Genomic DNA, 17736 nt, shown 5'->3' with positions numbered 1-17736 from the left:
CACTTCAGCTGTGCATGCTGAGACAGTTGAACTGCGATCATTCGGATCTGTTTCAACAGATTTCTCTGGACAACCGGTCAAGAGAATCGCTCTCCTGGTGGCTCTGTCCAGATCACTTGTCCCAAGGGACATCCTTCTTGAGACCATCCTGGGAGATTGTGACTACGGACGCAAGTCTATCAGGATGGGGAGCTGTTTGGGGTGCCAGAAAGGCACAGGGCCTGTGGACTCGAGGAATCCCTCCTCCCGATCAACATTTTGGAACTTTGAGCGATCTTCAATGCTCTGAAGGCTTGGCCTCTTCTGGGTTCGTCCCAGTTTATCAGATTCCAATCAAACAATATAACCGCAGTGACTTACATCAACCATCAGGGGGGAACGAGGAGCTCCCTAGTAATGAGGGAAGTATTTCAGATTCTGGAATGGGCGGAGGCCCACAGCTGCTTACTGTCAGCGATCCACATACCGGGTGTGGACAACTGGGAAGCGGATTTCCTCAGCAGACAATCCCTTCATCCGGGGGGATGGTCTCCATCCCGAGGTGTTTGCGGACATTTGCAACAGGTGGAAGATGCCGATGATAGATCTCATGGCGTCCTGGGCTCAATTACAAGCTACCCAGATATGGGTTGCGGTCCAGGGATCCTCAGGCGGAGCTAATAGATGCATTAGCAGTGCATTGGAGGTTCAATCCAATTTACATTTTTTCCACTGTTACCACTTCTCCCTTGTGTAGTGTTCCGCATCAAGCAGGGGCAAGCATCAGTGATGATTGCTCCATCGTGGCCGCAAAGGATGTAGTTTGTGGACCTGGTGGGGATGTCCTCATCTCCTCCATGGAGGTTACCTTGTCGCAGGGATCTGCTAGAACAGGGTCCCTTTGTTTATCAAAATCTAGATTCTCTGAGGCTAACTGCGTGGGGATTGAACGCTTAGTCTTAGCCAAGAGAGGTTTCTCTGAGCAGGTTATTGACACTCTCATTCAGGCTCGTAAGCCTGTTACTCGTTGCATCTACCATAAGTTGTGGAGAGCTTACTTGTTCTGGTGTGAAGGCTGCCAGGATTCTTTCCTTTCTCCAGGAGGGTCTCGAGAGGGGCCTTTCTGCCAGTTCCCTGAGGGGACAGATTTCGGTCCTTTCTGTTTTGCTTCCCAAGAGGCTTGCAGAGCTTCCTGACGTGCAATCCTTCCTTAAGGCTCTGATCAGGATCAGACCTGTGTTTAGATCTAACGCTCCACCTTGGAGTTTGAATCTTGTACTTAAAGGGACAGTCTAGGCCAAAATAAACTTTCATGATTCAGATAGAGCATGTCATTTTAAACAATTTTCCAATTTACTTTTATCACCAATTTTGCTTTGTTCTCTTGGTATTCTTAGTTGAAAGCTTAAAGGGCCTCTGTAAGTAAATATTTTCTATGCCTGTTACTAACTAACTACCCCAAATACGCTTTTTATCAATAGCATTTCATTAACATATCTCTACCGTATATCAGAAATCTTGTCTGCAAATTTAATTGTTTTCCAAATCCACTCCGTGGGTATCCTTTGCTCTGTACCAATCCGTTTACAATACCTAGGTTTCAAAATGGCGCTTTAAACACAATTTCATTGGTTTAAGTATTTTGAACACACAGTGCTGAAAATAGTGGGCAGGATAACGTGACATCATCGGGGAATAAAATATATAACTTTTATAACGTTATGAAACTTCATTTTGGATAAAATATAGGTCAGTAGGTTTTAATTAATGTTTATTAACTTTAATATGTTAGTTGTTTGTCTTAAAAATTATAACAGAAAGTAATCCTTTAACCTAGGATGTTCATATGCTAATTTCTTAGACCTTAAAGGCCACCTCTTTTCAGAATGCATTTTAACAGTTTTTCACCACTAGAGGGTGTTAGTTCATGTATTTCATATAGATAACACTGTGCTCGTGCACGTGAAGTTATCTGGGAGCAGGCACTGATTGGATAAACTGCAAGTCTGTCAAAAGAACAAAATAAAGGGGCAGTTTGCAGAGGCTTAGATACAAGATAATCACAGAGGTTAAAAGTGTATTAATATAACTGTGTTGGTTATGCAAAACTGGGGAATGGGTAATAAAGGCATTATCTATGTTTTAAAACAATAAAAATTCTGGTGTAGACTGCCCCTTTAAGTTTTTGCAACGGGCTTCGTGTGAGCCTATGCATTCGATTGACATTAAATTGTTGTCCTGGAAAGTTCTTTTTCCATTGGCTATTGCGTCTGAAATGACTGTCTTGCAATGTGAGCCTTCCTATCTAGTGTTCTACACTGATAAGGCTGTCCTTCGTACCCGCTTGGGTTTTCTTCCTAAGGTGGTGTCTGATTGTAACATCAGTCAGGAGATTGTGGTTCCTTCCTTGTGTCCTAATCCTTCTTCTTCGAAGGAACGTTGACTTCATAATCTGGATGTTGTTCGAGCTTTGAAGTTTTATCTTCAAGCTACTAAGGATTTTAGACAAACATCTTCCTTGTTTTGTTATCTACTCTGGGAAGCGTAAGGGTCTGAAAGCCTCTTCGACTTCCTTATGCTTTTGGTTGAGGAGTGTTATACGCTTAGTTTACGAGTCAGCGGGACTTAGACCTCCTCAGAGGATTATGGCTCATTCCACTAGAGAGGTGGCTTCCTCTTGGGCCTTTAAAAACGAGGCATCTATGGATCAGATTTGTAAGGCGGCTACCTGGTCCTCCTTACATACTTTTTCAAAATTCTAGAAATTTGATGTTTTTGCTTCGGCTGAAGCAGCTTTTGGGAGAAAGGTTTTGCAGGCTGTGGTGCCCTCCTGTTATCATTCAGTGTCCTCTAGAGCTTGGGTATAGTTTTCCCAACAGTAAGGAATGATGCCGTGGACTCTCTTCATATTAAGAAGGCAAACATAAATTATGCTTACCTGATAATTTAATTTCCTTCTGTATGAGGAGAGTCCACTGCCTTCACCCGTATACTGCGATGGGCGGACCAAAATTTTGTTTTCTGTTCCGGCATCATTTATACCCTGATATTTCTCCTACTGTTCCTTGTTCCCTTGGCAGAATGACTGGGATATGAGGAAAGTAGGGGGAGTATTTAAGCCTTTGGCTGGTGTGTCTTTGCCTCCTCCTGGTGTCAAGGTTCAGTTTTCCCAACAGTAAGGAATGATGTCATGGACTCTCCTCATACAGAAGGAAATGAAATTATCAGGTAAGCATAATTTATGTTTTTATATTGCGACTCTGACGTAACTGAAGCCAAATCCCCTATTATGTGCCAATCAAAATTTGTTTTAGCGCATATCATTATAAGCCCATTTTGTCACCAGGCGCACGCGCACTTAGTTACGGACATTCGGGCATGCGCAGATGGTACCTTTGATACCACAAGTACCCATATAAAGTTACTGGAACAACGCATGCGGTTCTGAAAGTTCAATCGATCGTCCTACTCACACAGAATTATGTCTTGTTAACAATGTAAGAAGTATAAGGATTTATTACTTCTTATCTCTAAACCTTATTTATTGCTGTTATTCGGATGTCTAGTTTCAAACCACAAACTTAATCAGTGACTTATTGTAAATAGTATTTAACAGACATTAGTAAGCTTTAAATTTTGGAGTTGCTGCATTGAGTTTGTGATTTGAAAATAGACATCGTATAACAGGTAATATTATCTGCTCTCTATTATTGATTATGTTCCTATGTTATATTGAATTCATTGTTAACAGTATTATATATATCTATTTATAATCAATTTTTCCCATGATTGCAGTATTCAAATTTTGACAAACATTGGAAACACATAAAGCGTTACATTTTGTGATCAAATCTATATTGTATACGGATATACATTCAAAAATATTAGGGGTGTAGAAACAAACTTAGTAAAAAGTGACTGCTATACACCATTTGTCTATGTTGTGGTCTTGGTCTCACTTTTCATGTATATCCCCTTGGCTTTACAGCATATCCTATACTCCACATTTATACATATGTAAATGTGTGCCCTGGCCACTGCTGAAATACTACAATAGCATGGAATAGACCTTTAATGATTCTAGATCATGTATGCTAATACACCAATAACATTTCACCCATGGCCATTTCACAGTATCTTGCACATGTCTAATACAATTGAATGATTCCAGCTAGTCTTGGAATACTTACAAAGATGTAAAAAAATGCTGTTTCAGGGTCAAATTTGAAGAGTCAAAACAGGTCTCAAAAAATGTGTTGAAAAGTCTCTTGAAAATGACTGAACTTTTTTGAACTTTTAGAGGCCTATTTATTAAAGGTCTGTCGGACCTGATCCGACAGTGCGGATCAAGTCCGACAGACCTCGCTGAATGCAGAGAGCAATACGCTATCCGTATTCAGCATTGTACCTGCAGCTCACAAGAGCTGCTGGTGCAACGCCGCCCCCTGCAGACTCGTGGCCAATGGGCCGCCAGCAGGGAGGTGTCAATCAACCCGATCGTACTCGATTGGGTTGAATTGTGGCGATTACTGTTCGCCTGCTCAGAGCAGGCGGACAGGGTTATGCTTCATAACTGCTGTTTCTGGCGAGTCTGAAGACTCGCCAGAAACACGGGCCCACAAACTGAGCTTGATAAATGGGCCTCCTTATCTCCCATAGTAAAAATAGGGAGGAGTCGAAAACACGGGTGTGGGAAATAGCCGAAAAGTCACTATTGTGATCACGTGGAATCAAAAAGTGACATTTTTGGCCAGACAAAGAGTCGAAAAGGCCTCAGCTGATTGCGGTCAACTCTTATATTGGGTTTACCTTACTGTTGTCACCATTTATGGTTATATATTTTTCCTTTTTCACCATGAATCATTGTTATGTAACCCTTCTCATATGTGCAGTGCTATAGAGATGGGAGGTGCTTTACAAATACAATTTATTAACAATAATTGAATCCCTTTGCTGATAGAATATTCTAAATCACACTGTTTTACGGTGTACTACAACATCATTTCATTTAGAAGCTGTGGAGTTTAAAGTGCATATTTGTTACTTTTTGCATAACTACCACAATACCATATGTACTATTTGTGACTCCAGTTCAGACTAATTTGTATGTGAGTCACATGACTGCAATCTGAAGCTCCAAGGATATTAGACTTCTTTTCCTTTTTGTATATAATGTGAAACACAGCTACCAACAGAATTTCAGGGTATTAGAAAATAAATGAACCTGTCTCATCTTTTCCGCATGGTAGTCAAAAACACCCTAATACCTTTAAAGTGTTACACTGGGCCATTCCACTGACAGTGCCCTCTGAAGACTTGAAGATGTCAGAGACTAGTAAGAGTATGCAACTTGGCATTAACCTCCTGGTCCAGGAGTTATCCCATTTCAGTCTGTTTATCCAAATTTCTATAAAGCGCAAGGAGATAGTGGATCTTTTCTCCAACATTGGTGTGTCCGGTCCACGGCGTCATCCTTACTTGTGGGAATATCTCTTCCCCAACAGGAAATGGCAGAGAGTCCCAGCAAAGCTGGCCATATAGTCCCTCCTAGGCTCCGCCCACCCCAGTCATTCTCTTTGCCGTTGCACAGGCAAAATCTCCACGGAGATGGTTAAGAGTATGTGGTGTTTAGTTGTAGTTTTTTATTCTACTATCAAGAGTTTGTTATTTTAAAATAGTGCTGGTATGTACTATTTACTCTGAAACAGAAAAGGATGAAGATTTCTGTTTGTGAGAGGAAGATGATTTTAGCAGACAGTAACTAAAATCGATTGCTGTTTCCACATAGGACTGTTGAGATGAAGTAACTTCAGTTGGGGGAAACAGTTAGCAGACTTTTCTGCTTAAGGTATGACTAGCCATATTTCTAACAAGACTGTGTAATGCTGGAAGGCTGTAATTTCCCCTCATGGGGACCGGTAAGCCATTTTCTTAGTTTCAAACAGAATAACAGGCTTAATATGGGCTATAAAACTGGTAGACACTTTTATGGGCTAAATCGATTGCTTTATTTGGACATTTTATTCATGTTTATGCTGATAATTCACACTTATAAACTTGGGGAACGTTTTTTAACGGCAGGCACTGTGTTAGACACCTTTTCCAGTCAGGGAGGGCCTTCCCAGTTGTAGGCTGAGCCTCATTTTCGCGCCATTACTGCGCAGTTGTTTTTGAGAGCAAGACATGCAGATGCATGTGTGAGGACCAGAAAGTTGTTGGAAAAGTTTCTGGAAGGCGTCATTTGGTATCGTATTCCCCTCTGGGCTTGGTAAAGTCACAGCAAAGGCTGTAGCTGGGACTGTATAGGGGTTAAATTTGTAAACGGCTCCGGTTCCGTTATTTTAAGGGTTAAAAAAAAATTGGTATGCAATACTCTTAAGGCTTTAAGACACTGTGGTGAAATTTTGGTAAATTTTGAACAATTCCTTCATATTTTTTCACATATTCAGTAATAAAGTGTGCTCTGTTTAAAATTTAAAGAGACCGTAACGGTTTTGTTTTAAAATGTTTTTTTGTGCTTTATTGACAAGTTTAAGCCTGTTTAACATGTCTGTGCCTTCGGATAAGCTATGTTCTATATGTGTGAAAGCCAATGTGTCTCCCCACTCAAAATTGTGTGATAATTGTGCCATAGCGTCCAAACAAAGTAAGGACAGTACTGCCACAGATAATGAAATTGCCCAAGATGATTCCTCAGATGAGGGGAGTAGACATGATACTACATCATCCCCTACTGTGTCTACACCAGTTTTGCCCACGCAGGAGGCCCCTAGTACATCTAGCGCGCCAATGCTTATTACCATGCAAGAATTGACGGCTCCATAGCAAATATTTTATCCAAAATGCCTGCATATCAGAGAAAGCGCGATTGCTCTGTTTTAAACACTGAAGAGCAGGAGGGCGCTGATGATAATTGTTCTGTCATACCCTCACACCAATCTGAAGTGGCCATGAGGGAGGTTTTGTCAGATGGGGAAATTTCAGATTCAGGAAAAATTTCTCAACAAGCTGAACCTGATGTTGTGACATTTAAATTTAAATTAGAACATCTCCGCGCACTGCTTAAGGAGGTGTTATCTACTCTGGATGATTGTGACAATTTGGTCATTCCAGAGAAATTATGCAAGATGGACAAGTTTCTAGAGGTTCCGGTGCACCCCGACGCTTTTCCTATACCCAAGCGGGTGGCGGACATAGTGAATAAGGAGTGGGAGAAGCCCGGCATACCTTTTGTTCCCCCACCTATATTTAAGAAATTATTTCCTATGGTCGACCCCAGAAAGGACTTATGGCAGACAGTCCCTAAGGTCGAGGGGGCAGTTTCTACTCTAAACAAGCGCACTACTATCCCTATCGAGGATAGTTGTGCTTTCAAAGATCCTATGGATAAAAAATTGGAAGGTTTGCTTAAAAAGATTTTTGTACAGCAGGGTTACCTTCTACAACCCATTTCGTGCATTGTTCCTGTCACTACAGCAGCGTGGTTCTGGTTCGAGGAACTAGAAAAGTCGCTCAGTAGAGAGACTCCATATGAGGAGGTTATGGACAGAGTTCACACACTTAAGTTGGCTAACTCTTTTATTTTAGATGCCGCTTTGCAATTAGCTAGATTAGCGGCGAAAAATTCAGGGTTTGCAATTGTGGCGCGCAGAGCGCTTTGGCTAAAGTCTTGGTCAGCGGATGTATCATCCAAGACAAAATTGCTTAACATCCCTTTCAAAGGTAAAACTCTCTTTGGGCCAGAATTGAAAGAGATTATCTCAGACATTACTGGGGGAAAGGGCCACGCCCTTCCACAAGATAGGCCTTTCAAGGCCAAGAATAAGTCTAATTTTCGTTCCTTTCGCAATTTCAGGAACGGACCGGCCTCTAATTCTGCATCCTCTAAGCAAGAGGGTAATGCCTCACAGCCCAAACCAGCCTGGAAACCTATGCAAGGCTGGAACAAGGGTAAGCAGGCCAAGAAGCCTGCTGCTGCTAACAAAACAGCATGAAGGAGTAGCCCCCGATCCGGGACCGGATCTAGTAGGGGGCAGACTCTCTCTCTTTGCTCAGGCTTGGGCAAGAGATGTTCAGGATCCCTGGGCACTAGAAATAGTTTCTCAGGGCTATCTTCTGGAATTCAAGGAACTACCCCCAAGGGGAAGGTTCCACACGTCTCACTTATCCTTAAACTAAATAAAGAGACAGGCGTTCTTACATTGTGTAGAAGACCTGTTAAAGATGGGAGTGATACACCCTGTTCCAATGACGGAACAAGGAATGGGATTTTACTCAAATCTGTTCGTTCCCAAAAAAGAGGGAACCTTCAGACCAATTCTGGATTTAAAGATCCTAAACAAATTTCTCAGGGTACCATCGTTCAAAATGGAAACCATTCGAACGATTCTACCCACTATACAGGAAGGTCAATTTATGACTACCGTGGATCTAAAGGATGCGTACCCACATATTCCTATCCACAAAGAACATCATCAGTTCCTAAGGTTCGCCTTTCTGGACAAACATTACCAGTTTGTGGCCCTCCCATTCGGGTTAGCCACTGCTCCAAGGATTTTCACAAAGGTACTCGGGTCCCTTCTAGCGGTTCTAAGACCAAGGGGCATTGCAGTAGTACCGTACTTGGACGACATTCTAATACAAGCGTCGTCCCTTTCAAAAGCAAAGGCTCATACAGACATCTGGCCTTTCTCAGATCTCACGGATGGAAGGTGAACATAGAAAAGAGTTCTCTGTCTCCGTCAACAAGAGTTCCCTTCTTGGGAACAATAATAGATTCCTTAGAAATGAGGATTTTTCTGACAGATGTCAGAAAGTCAAAACTTCTAAGCGCTTGTCAAGTTCTTCACTCTGTTCCACGTCCTTCCATAGCTCAGTGCATGGAAGTGGTAGGGTTGATGGTTGTAGCAATGGACATAGTTCCTTTTGCACGAATTCATCTAAGACCATTACAACTGTGCATGCTCAAACAGTGGAATGGGGACTATACAGACTTGTCTCAAGTGATTCAAGTCAGAAGACCAGAGAGTCACTCCGTTGGTGGCTGACCCTGGACCATCTATCCCAGGGAATGAGCTTCCGCAGACCAGAGTTGGTCATTGTCACGACCGACGCCAGTCTAGTTGGCTGGGGCGCGGTCTGGGAATCCCTGAAGGCTCAGGGACTATGGTCTCGGGAAGAGTCTCTTCTCCCGATAAACATTTTGGAACTAAGAGCGATATTCAATGCTCTCAGGGCTTGGCCTCAGCTTGCAAAGGCCAGATTCATAAGATTCCAATCAGACAACATGACGACTGTTGCGTATATCAATCATCAGGGGGGAACAAGGAGTTCCCTGGCGATGAAAGAAGTGACCAAAATAATACAATGGGCGGAGGATCACTCCTGCCATCTATCTGCGATCCACATCCCAGGTGTGGAAAACTGGGAAGCGGATTATCTGAGTCGTCAGACTTTCCATCCGGGGGAGTGGGAACTCCACCCGGAGATCTTTGCCCAGTTGACTCAATTATGGGGCATTCCAGACATGGATCTGATGGCGTCTCGTAAGAACTTCAAGGTTCCTTGTTACGGGTCCAGATCCAGGGATCCCAAGGCGACTCTAGTGGATGCACTAGTAGCACCTTGGACTTGCAACCTAGCTTATGTGTTCCCACCGTTTCCTCTCATTCCCAGGCTGGTAGCCAGGATCAAACAGGAGAGGGCCTCGGTGATCTTGATAGCTCCTGCGTGGCCACGCAGGACTTGGTATGCAGACCTGGTGAATATGTCATTGGTTCCACCATGGAAGCTACCTTTGAGACAGGACCTTCTTGTTCAGGGTCCATTCGAACATCCAAATCTGGTCTCACTCCAGCTGACGGCTTGGAGATTGAACGCTTGATTCTATCAAAGCGTGTGTTTTCAGATTCTGTGATAGATACTCTGGTTCAGGCCAGAAAACCGGTAACTAGAAAGATTTACCATAAAATATGGAAAAGATATATCTGTTGGTGTGAATCCAAGGGATTCCCATGGAATAAGATAAAAATTCCTAAGATTCTTTCCTTTCTGCAGGAAGGTTTGGATAAAGGATTATCTGCGAGTTCTCTAAAGGGACAGATTTCTGCTTTATCTGTCTTACTACACAAATGACTGGCAGCTGTGCCAGATGTTCAAGCATTTGTTCAGGCTCTGGTCAGGATCAAGCCTGTTTACAGACCTTTGACACCTCCGTGGAGTCTAAATCTAGTTCTCTCAGTTCTTCAAGGGGTTCCGTTTGAACCTCTACATTCCATAGATATTAAGTTATTATCTTGGAAAGTTTTGCTTTTGGTTGCTATTTCTTCTGCTAGAAGAGTTTCAGAGTTATCTGCTCTGCAGTGTACTCCGCCCTATCTGCTGTTCCATTCAGATAAGGTTGTTTTGCGTACTAATCCTGGTTTTCTTCCAAAGGTTGTTTCCAACAAGAATATTAACCAGGAGATAGTTGTACCTTCTTTGTGTCCGAAACCAGTTTCAAAGAAGGAACGTTTGCTACACTACTTAGATGTAGTCCGTGCTCTAATGTTCCACTTAGAAGCTACAAAAGATTTCAGACAAACATCTTCTCTGTTTGTCGTTTATTCTGGTAAAAGGAGAGGTCAAAAAGCGACTTCTACCTCTTTCCTTTTGGCTTAAAAGCATCATCCGATTGGCTTACGAGACTGCCGGACGGCAGCCTCCTGAAAGAATCACAGCTCACTCCACTAGGGCTGTGGCTTCCACATGGGCCTTCAAGAACGAGGCTTCTGTTGATCAGATATGTAAGGCAGCGACTTGGTCTTCACTGCACACCTTTGCCAAATTTTACAAATTTGATACTTTTGCTTCTTCGGAGGCTATTTTTGGGAGAAAGGTTTTGCAAGCCGTGGTGCCTTCCGTTTAGGTAACCTGATTTGCTCCCTCCCTTCATCCGTGTCCTAAAGCTTTGTTATTGGTTCCCACAAGTAAGGATGACGCCGTGGACCGGACACACCAATGTTGAAGAAAACAGAATTTATGCTTACCTGATAAATTACTTTCTCCAACGGTGTGTCCGGTCCACGGCCCGCCCTGGTTTTTTAATCAGGTCTGATGAATTATTTTCTCTAACTACAGTCACCACGGTACCATATGGTTTCTCCTATATTTTTCCTCCTGTCCGTCGGTCGAATGACTGGGGTGGGCAGAGATTAGGAGGGACTATATGGCCAGCTTTGCTGGGACTCTTTGCCATTTCCTGTTGGGGAAGAGATATTCCCACAAGTAAGGATGACGCCGTGGACCGGACACACCGTTGGAGAAAGTAATTTATCAGGTAAGCATAAATTCTGTTTTGCATTAGCTATCAAAATTTCCAGAATGCTCATCCCCTGCAAATACATATTTCTTTCTTGCGGCATAGAAGATGACTACATTGCCCAACTATTTTGGCTAAAGTTTTTTTTCTGCCTGCATTAGTTATTGTGTTATATTTTTAATAAAAAATGCATAATTGAGGTTATTCATTTGCATTTCATTGTAGCAGATGTTTGACAGTTTGTTTAAATAATTTAAAATTATTCAGAAAGGCAATTTTTGTTTTGATGCATAATAAATGTATCTAACTTTAGTGTGAACAATATTCAGACTGACTAATGATTCTGATAAACACTAATCAGATATCAATTGTTGAAACAAAATGATGATTTAGAGCCTTGTGAAACCATAAGGCATTTTATAGTACCCTAATACCAGACGATATCCAAGACTGAATAAAAAAAAATGGCAACTTAGACATTAAAAAACATGCCTGATAAGCTTATAGGCAGAACTGGTAGTTTATTTATATCATTTTGCATTGATAAGATTTTTATTTAGTTACATTTTGGTATATTCGAGCTTCTAAATAAATAGGTGTGCAAGTAGGGACTGGGAAGTGAAGTGAAAATGCATTTTAGGATATTAAGAAGATAAGGCCATGTATAATTGACTGCATTTGGTATCCTCAAAGAGCCATAAATATCACATTTGAAATTAACAACGTTGATGTGTTGCTTGATATCACTTGCACTTGGGTGGAACATGTACATGCAAGTACCCTACTGCTATATCACCTGAAGGTTGCATGCACTTAAAAAGTTATTAATGAAGTGCATTAAATATAATTTCATATCTTGTATGTCCCTTTTAAGTATCATCATATAATCACAAGCTGAATGTAAGCAACCTTAATGTGTGCAGGGAGGGGGCGGACGGAGTACGTGCTGACTCATTTGATACATCCACAATTTGCACTTCAAATTTCCTTTGCATTTATTTGAATTGCTATCACTAAATGTTCTCTTTCTGCTTGCTAATTACATTTTTTGTTGTTGTAGGATACCTTTGTCAGCATCCCACCTGATAGCCAGCCTTACTGACTTGAACAATGAGTAGCAGCAAAAGCAGCATGTCTTGCTTAAATCCTCACTGTCCATCTTCTAGTTCTGCAGGATCAGAATCTAAAATCATAAGTGGCAAAATAGACCTGAGGAATATTCACCAGTGCAGCATTAGCAAAACTGCAAAGCTCAAGAAGCGAAAAACCAAGAAGCAGCGTGACGAGGCTAGGTGTAAGAAACTACAGGTTGAAAATGCAAAAAAGGGCTCAAATGGAATTTTTTCTCAAATTCAGGGCTTACAACATAGTTTGAGGGTTCCTCCTTCATCTGCATTTAAGGTTACATACAACTCAAATCCTGTTATCATCACCAAGAGCCGCCTGAGTCAGCACTTGGGCATGTTTAATAGAGAAGTGAAATCGATTGATATTGAAAGACTTCTGAGTAAGGCAAATGAGAAGGACATTGCAGAAAATGATTGCCAGAACAATACTTCTCAGATAGAAAAGGAGAACACAGTACAGGGGGACAATATCCACACACATCTTTGTGCGGCAGATACAGAAGTAAATGTAAATGAAGAGGTAGCATTCTTAAACTGCAAGGAGCAAAATCTCCTTCGCGACAGAGAACATGTAAATAACGTACTGCTGAGTGAGGAAAGACAAAATTCCACACCAGGTTCCCAGGGCACAGATATCCATCCTATTACCATTTTTTTACACAGTGATAAGGAATCCCACATGCCTTCTTCAAGTAGAATGAACGTTCCTGTTCTGGAAGTAGCTGAGAAGATTTTTAGAAAGCTGCACAATCAAGTGTTATTTCCAGGTCGTAACCTAGTGAGTGAGACTCAGAAGTCTATAATGGCAAAGAGGGTACAGATGAAAAAGATCTCATTGATAACATCTGCCCAGAAGAAGCTGGATTGCAGTACTAAAGGTACGGTAGCCAGATTAAGGTCCCAATTACAAGTGGAGCATTATTTAATGCTCCCGCTCGCGCCATAACTCAGCTAAACGTAAGCTTCTTGCGCGCGTCAGGTAGCGAATGTATCACAAGTTGAAAGTAAAAGGGTTTCTGTTTGCACACTAACCCGATGCGTGTAAAAAGCTGAACTTTGAATATTGCATTCACGTTAACTTATTCCTGCATAGAAGTAAATGGAGGGAAAAAAAGTTGAAAAAACGCCCTATTCGCACGCAAACCTGATTACATATTCTCAAGTGCGCTAACCCAACATGAAAATATGAATATTTCACATTGTAATGTTCTTCATATAGCAGAATACGTTCTATTTAGTCATAAATACATATTTTGGTACAATAAATATCTATACCTATATATATATATATATATATATATATATATAGACTCCAAGTAAGTGCACTCTCACTCGCCAACCCAAACAGAGACCAGGGTGCTTAGCAGGATATTCAATCAAGATAAGGATAAGCACTCACTGGATTTAAATTCAATAATTATTTATTGGTAGTGACGTTTCGGGGGATTCACCCCTTCCTCAGACCTGAGGAAGGGGTGAATGCCCCGAAACGTCACTACCAATAAATAATTATTGAATTTAAATCCAGTGAGTGCTTATCCTTATCTTGATTGATTATATATATATGTATGATTATATATAGGCATATATATATATATATATATATATATATATATATATATATATATATATATATATATATACAGATATTTATAGGAATATCTATTTTAAAATACATAGAACATATCTTGCTATGAGCAGAACATTGGAATGTCAAATATTTACAGTAAATACAGTGTAACACTTTATTAAACATGAATATTGCATAAATATGCTTTTTCATGTTTTCATCTACTTAACTGCAAAAGGCTCCAATGCACTTATATATATATATATATATATATATATATACATATGTATTTGTGTGTATATATGTCTGTAAATACATATAAACACATACAAATACATATGTACACACATATAAATAATTATCTATACATGCATATCCATATTTAGACATGTGTATGTATGCCTACATTTTGTTGCTAACACCTGAGACCTCATATCTTTGAGCCCTTATAACTTTTTTGTGCAATATGTTTTACCTCACAGTGCATGCAAACACCCTATTAAAGCCCAAGCACACACAAGTTTCATTTATCATACATTAATGCATATGTATCTATTCATACATAATATCTCAAAACAATCATTTATTTTTCTTTACCCCATCCTAGGGTGAAATGATCACTGTTAAATCCTCAAGGCAGAACATGCTGGGATTTGAGATGTCATCGCAGAAAATGCAGCATGTCCGCAGAAAGAATGGGACACATGCAGGAACTGTTAGCACTTTTGCTTTACAGCACTGCTCCACATCAGGCTGTTCTCTTCAGGCTGCACTTTGCTCTGGCTTCACTGTGTATGTTTTTCTCAACATAGTGCAGCCAGAGTGAAGAGCTGTTTGAAGAAAGCAGTCAGGAGCGCTGGAAAGCAGCTAATTGGTTGATGCTTTATTCTCTAATTAATTAACACATTGCAATTGAGCTGGTGCTTTTGTGTAACCTAATTTAAATTTAATTTTATTTAAAAATAACCTGCAGAAACATTTTCACTAAAGAAAATTATAGCAGAAAGAAAAAAAAAAGTTCTGCCTCTGGCTGTTAATATAATAATATAAGCCATTTGCCGTCATTCTCTATACAACTTCCCATATTCTCATTTCCAGCATTACATTTCTGCCAACAGGGCCTCTTATTAGTTCTTGTTGACCAAGTGGTCTGGGGATACTGTTTAATTTGCACAATATCCCAGTTTTTAGTTTCCATGTCATCCTGGTTTAAGTGTTGCTATGACTTATAGTATTAAAGAAACATAACGTGTATTAAGGTTAATCAGACTCCTCCGTTTCCATGTAACTTCCCCACTCCTCAATAGCACCATCTATACTATAATTGCTTTTGTAACGCGTCCGTCGCCGTTGGCAGTTTCGCACCCATCCTCAAAGGATCCTGGTGGATTCCAAAAGTGTCAGGGTGGTGAAAGAATCCACCGCAGGAATCTACCGGGATGCAGCGAAGGCAAACGGAGCATTACAAAAAAAACCTGCAATATGTTTAAAAAAAAAAAAAAAAACGCCTGCAATAAGTATAAAAAAACCCCCACCTAACTGTCAGCAATAAGTAATAAAAATAACTGTCCGCACGAAGTATTAAGAAAAAAAAACAACAATAAAATTATTAACCCCTAAATCCGCCAACCACAACATCGCAAACTACCTAATACATCTATTAACCCCTTATCCACCAACCCCCCCTACAACGCATTAAACCTAATTTAATGACTAAGCCTCTTAACCTAACACCCCCTAAATTAACCCCTTAATTACATACAAAAAAATACATTACAATAATAATAAAAAAAATACATTACATTAATCTAACATTACAGAAAATAAAAAGGCTAACATTACAAAAAATAATAAACACTATCCAAAAAAAAACCTAATCCCTATCAAAATAAAAAAGCCCCCACAAAATAGAAACACCCCCAATCTAAGAATAAACTACCAATAGCCATTGAAAGGGCTTTTTGTAGGGAATTGCCCTAAAGAAATCAGCTCTTTTACATTACAAATAAACAAAGTCCCCCCAACAGTAAAACCACCCACCCTCCAAACCCCCAAAATAAAAAATAACTAACACTAATAAACCTAAACTACCCATTGTCCCTAAAGGGGTATTTGTATGGGCATTGCCCTTAAAAGGGCATTCAGCTATTTTTTACTGCCCTTAAAAGGCCATTCAGCTCTTTTGCAAATTGCCCAAAAAAAACCTCAACTAAAAAAACAACCCCCCCTAAAAAAAACAAAAAAACAACAACATTAAAGCCCCAAATTGGTACTCACGGTTTCAGAAGTCCGGCGGAGAAAATCTTCCAGGCGGGTCCATCATCTTCATCCACAGTGAAGGCGGCGCGGAGCGAAGGTTTGGAGCAGTTTAGTAAGGATATTCAACTCCTGACCAGCAGAGGAGGCAAAGAGCACCCCAGCAAATCTTTTAAGTGTATCTTCCCTTACCCATAATCCATAGTCATTCTCTTTGCCTTTGTCAATGGAGGCTGTGCGAAGATGGTGTCTGAAGATATTTAATCCTTTTATGGGTACTTTTCCCTGCAAGCAAGGATTAGGGGCTATTCTGTATCCATGTTAATCTCTTTAGTAAGAGTAATGGTGGCTGTTAGCAGTTAGAAAGAGGCGAGGTGCACTTTGCTTTATTTCTAACATTATTGCTACCCCTTCATAGAAAGCCAGGGTTGGTTACTCTGCTCTTTGTTATTCTTTAGGTCCCTTATAGAGAGTGGAGAAGCTGTTCCTGCCCTGAAGCTGGAGCCACAGGTAAGTGCATCTGCCTTCTAGGTACTAAAGGATTGCACTTTGGAGGTTAATTCCTCTAGTGGATCATCATATGGGACCTTTAAGGGTTAAAGTCTGGCAGACACTGATTTAATGAAACATTAAGGGGTTAATTTTTCCCCTTTTTATTAGAGAGACTGGCTTAAGGATTAGAGTCTTTAACATAATATCGCTATGGAGTCTGAGACTTTTTTTGAGATTCGGAACTAATAGTGCTGAGATCTGGGACTACGATAGGAGGTGTTTTAAGCTCTGTTGTTAGTATTTCTTTCCTAAGATATGGTGAGTCCACGGGATCATCTATTACTGTTGGGAATATCACTCATGGCCAGCAGGAGGAGGCAAAGAGCACCACAGCAAACCTCCCTTCCCACAATCCCCAGTCATTCTCTTTGCCTTCAGTGTAAAGAGAAGGTGAAGTTTTGGTGTCTGTTATTTCTTAATAAGATTTTATTATTTTGAAAGCCTGAGCAGGTTTGCTCTGATCTTTCCTGACAAGACTGGGTCTAGCTGGTCACCACATTAGTCTCTTCAGTAGGGCTGTGGTAGCTTACAAGCAGTTAGGAACATTTCCTAACAAATTGCTGCCCTCACATAGAAAGCCAGAGTAGGTTTACTCTGTCCTTTCTTTTTTCCACAGGTCTCTGTGAGGAGTGGCTTCCTCTCATGCCAGGTGAGCTGTCTTCCTGCCGGACAGTCAAGGGTGCAGGTAAGTGCCATTTTTAGTTTCTTATTGAAAGTACTCTGGCACTACAGCAGTTTTTAGACTGCACCTTATAAGGGACTTTTACATTCCTGAGGTACAGAATGCATAAGGGCAAGAAGCAGGCACTGTGTGACGTTAAAATTAGAGATTTGATTAGTTAAGTTACATGATGTGTTAAGTATTTAAGAATCATTGGTGGCTCAGTGTGTTATGTTATTTTATGAGGACTCAGAATACGCTAGTTATTTTTCTCTTTGTGGGAAACTATAGC

General features: G+C 40.7%; 1 protein-coding gene across 1 annotated transcript in view; it reads left to right on the top strand.

Annotated features, from left to right (window-relative positions):
- Positions 1-15059, top strand: part of LOC128638126 (uncharacterized) — a 64101-nt gene extending 49042 nt beyond the window's left edge. The window contains exons 2-3 of the mRNA XM_053689988.1: positions 12339-13283; positions 14583-15059. Coding sequence (XP_053545963.1) covers positions 12389-13283; positions 14583-14587 — 900 coding nt within the window. The 5' untranslated portion in view covers positions 12339-12388 and the 3' untranslated portion in view covers positions 14588-15059. The remainder of the gene's footprint in view (positions 1-12338; positions 13284-14582) is intronic.
- The last annotated feature ends 2677 nt before the right edge of the window (positions 15060-17736 follow it).

Source organism: Bombina bombina, chromosome 8, assembly GCF_027579735.1.
Source record: "Bombina bombina isolate aBomBom1 chromosome 8, aBomBom1.pri, whole genome shotgun sequence".
In the NCBI taxonomy this organism is placed as follows: domain Eukaryota; kingdom Metazoa; phylum Chordata; class Amphibia; order Anura; family Bombinatoridae; genus Bombina; species Bombina bombina.
Note: the sequence above shows the minus strand (reverse complement) of the source record. Positions and strands in the feature narration are given on the sequence as shown.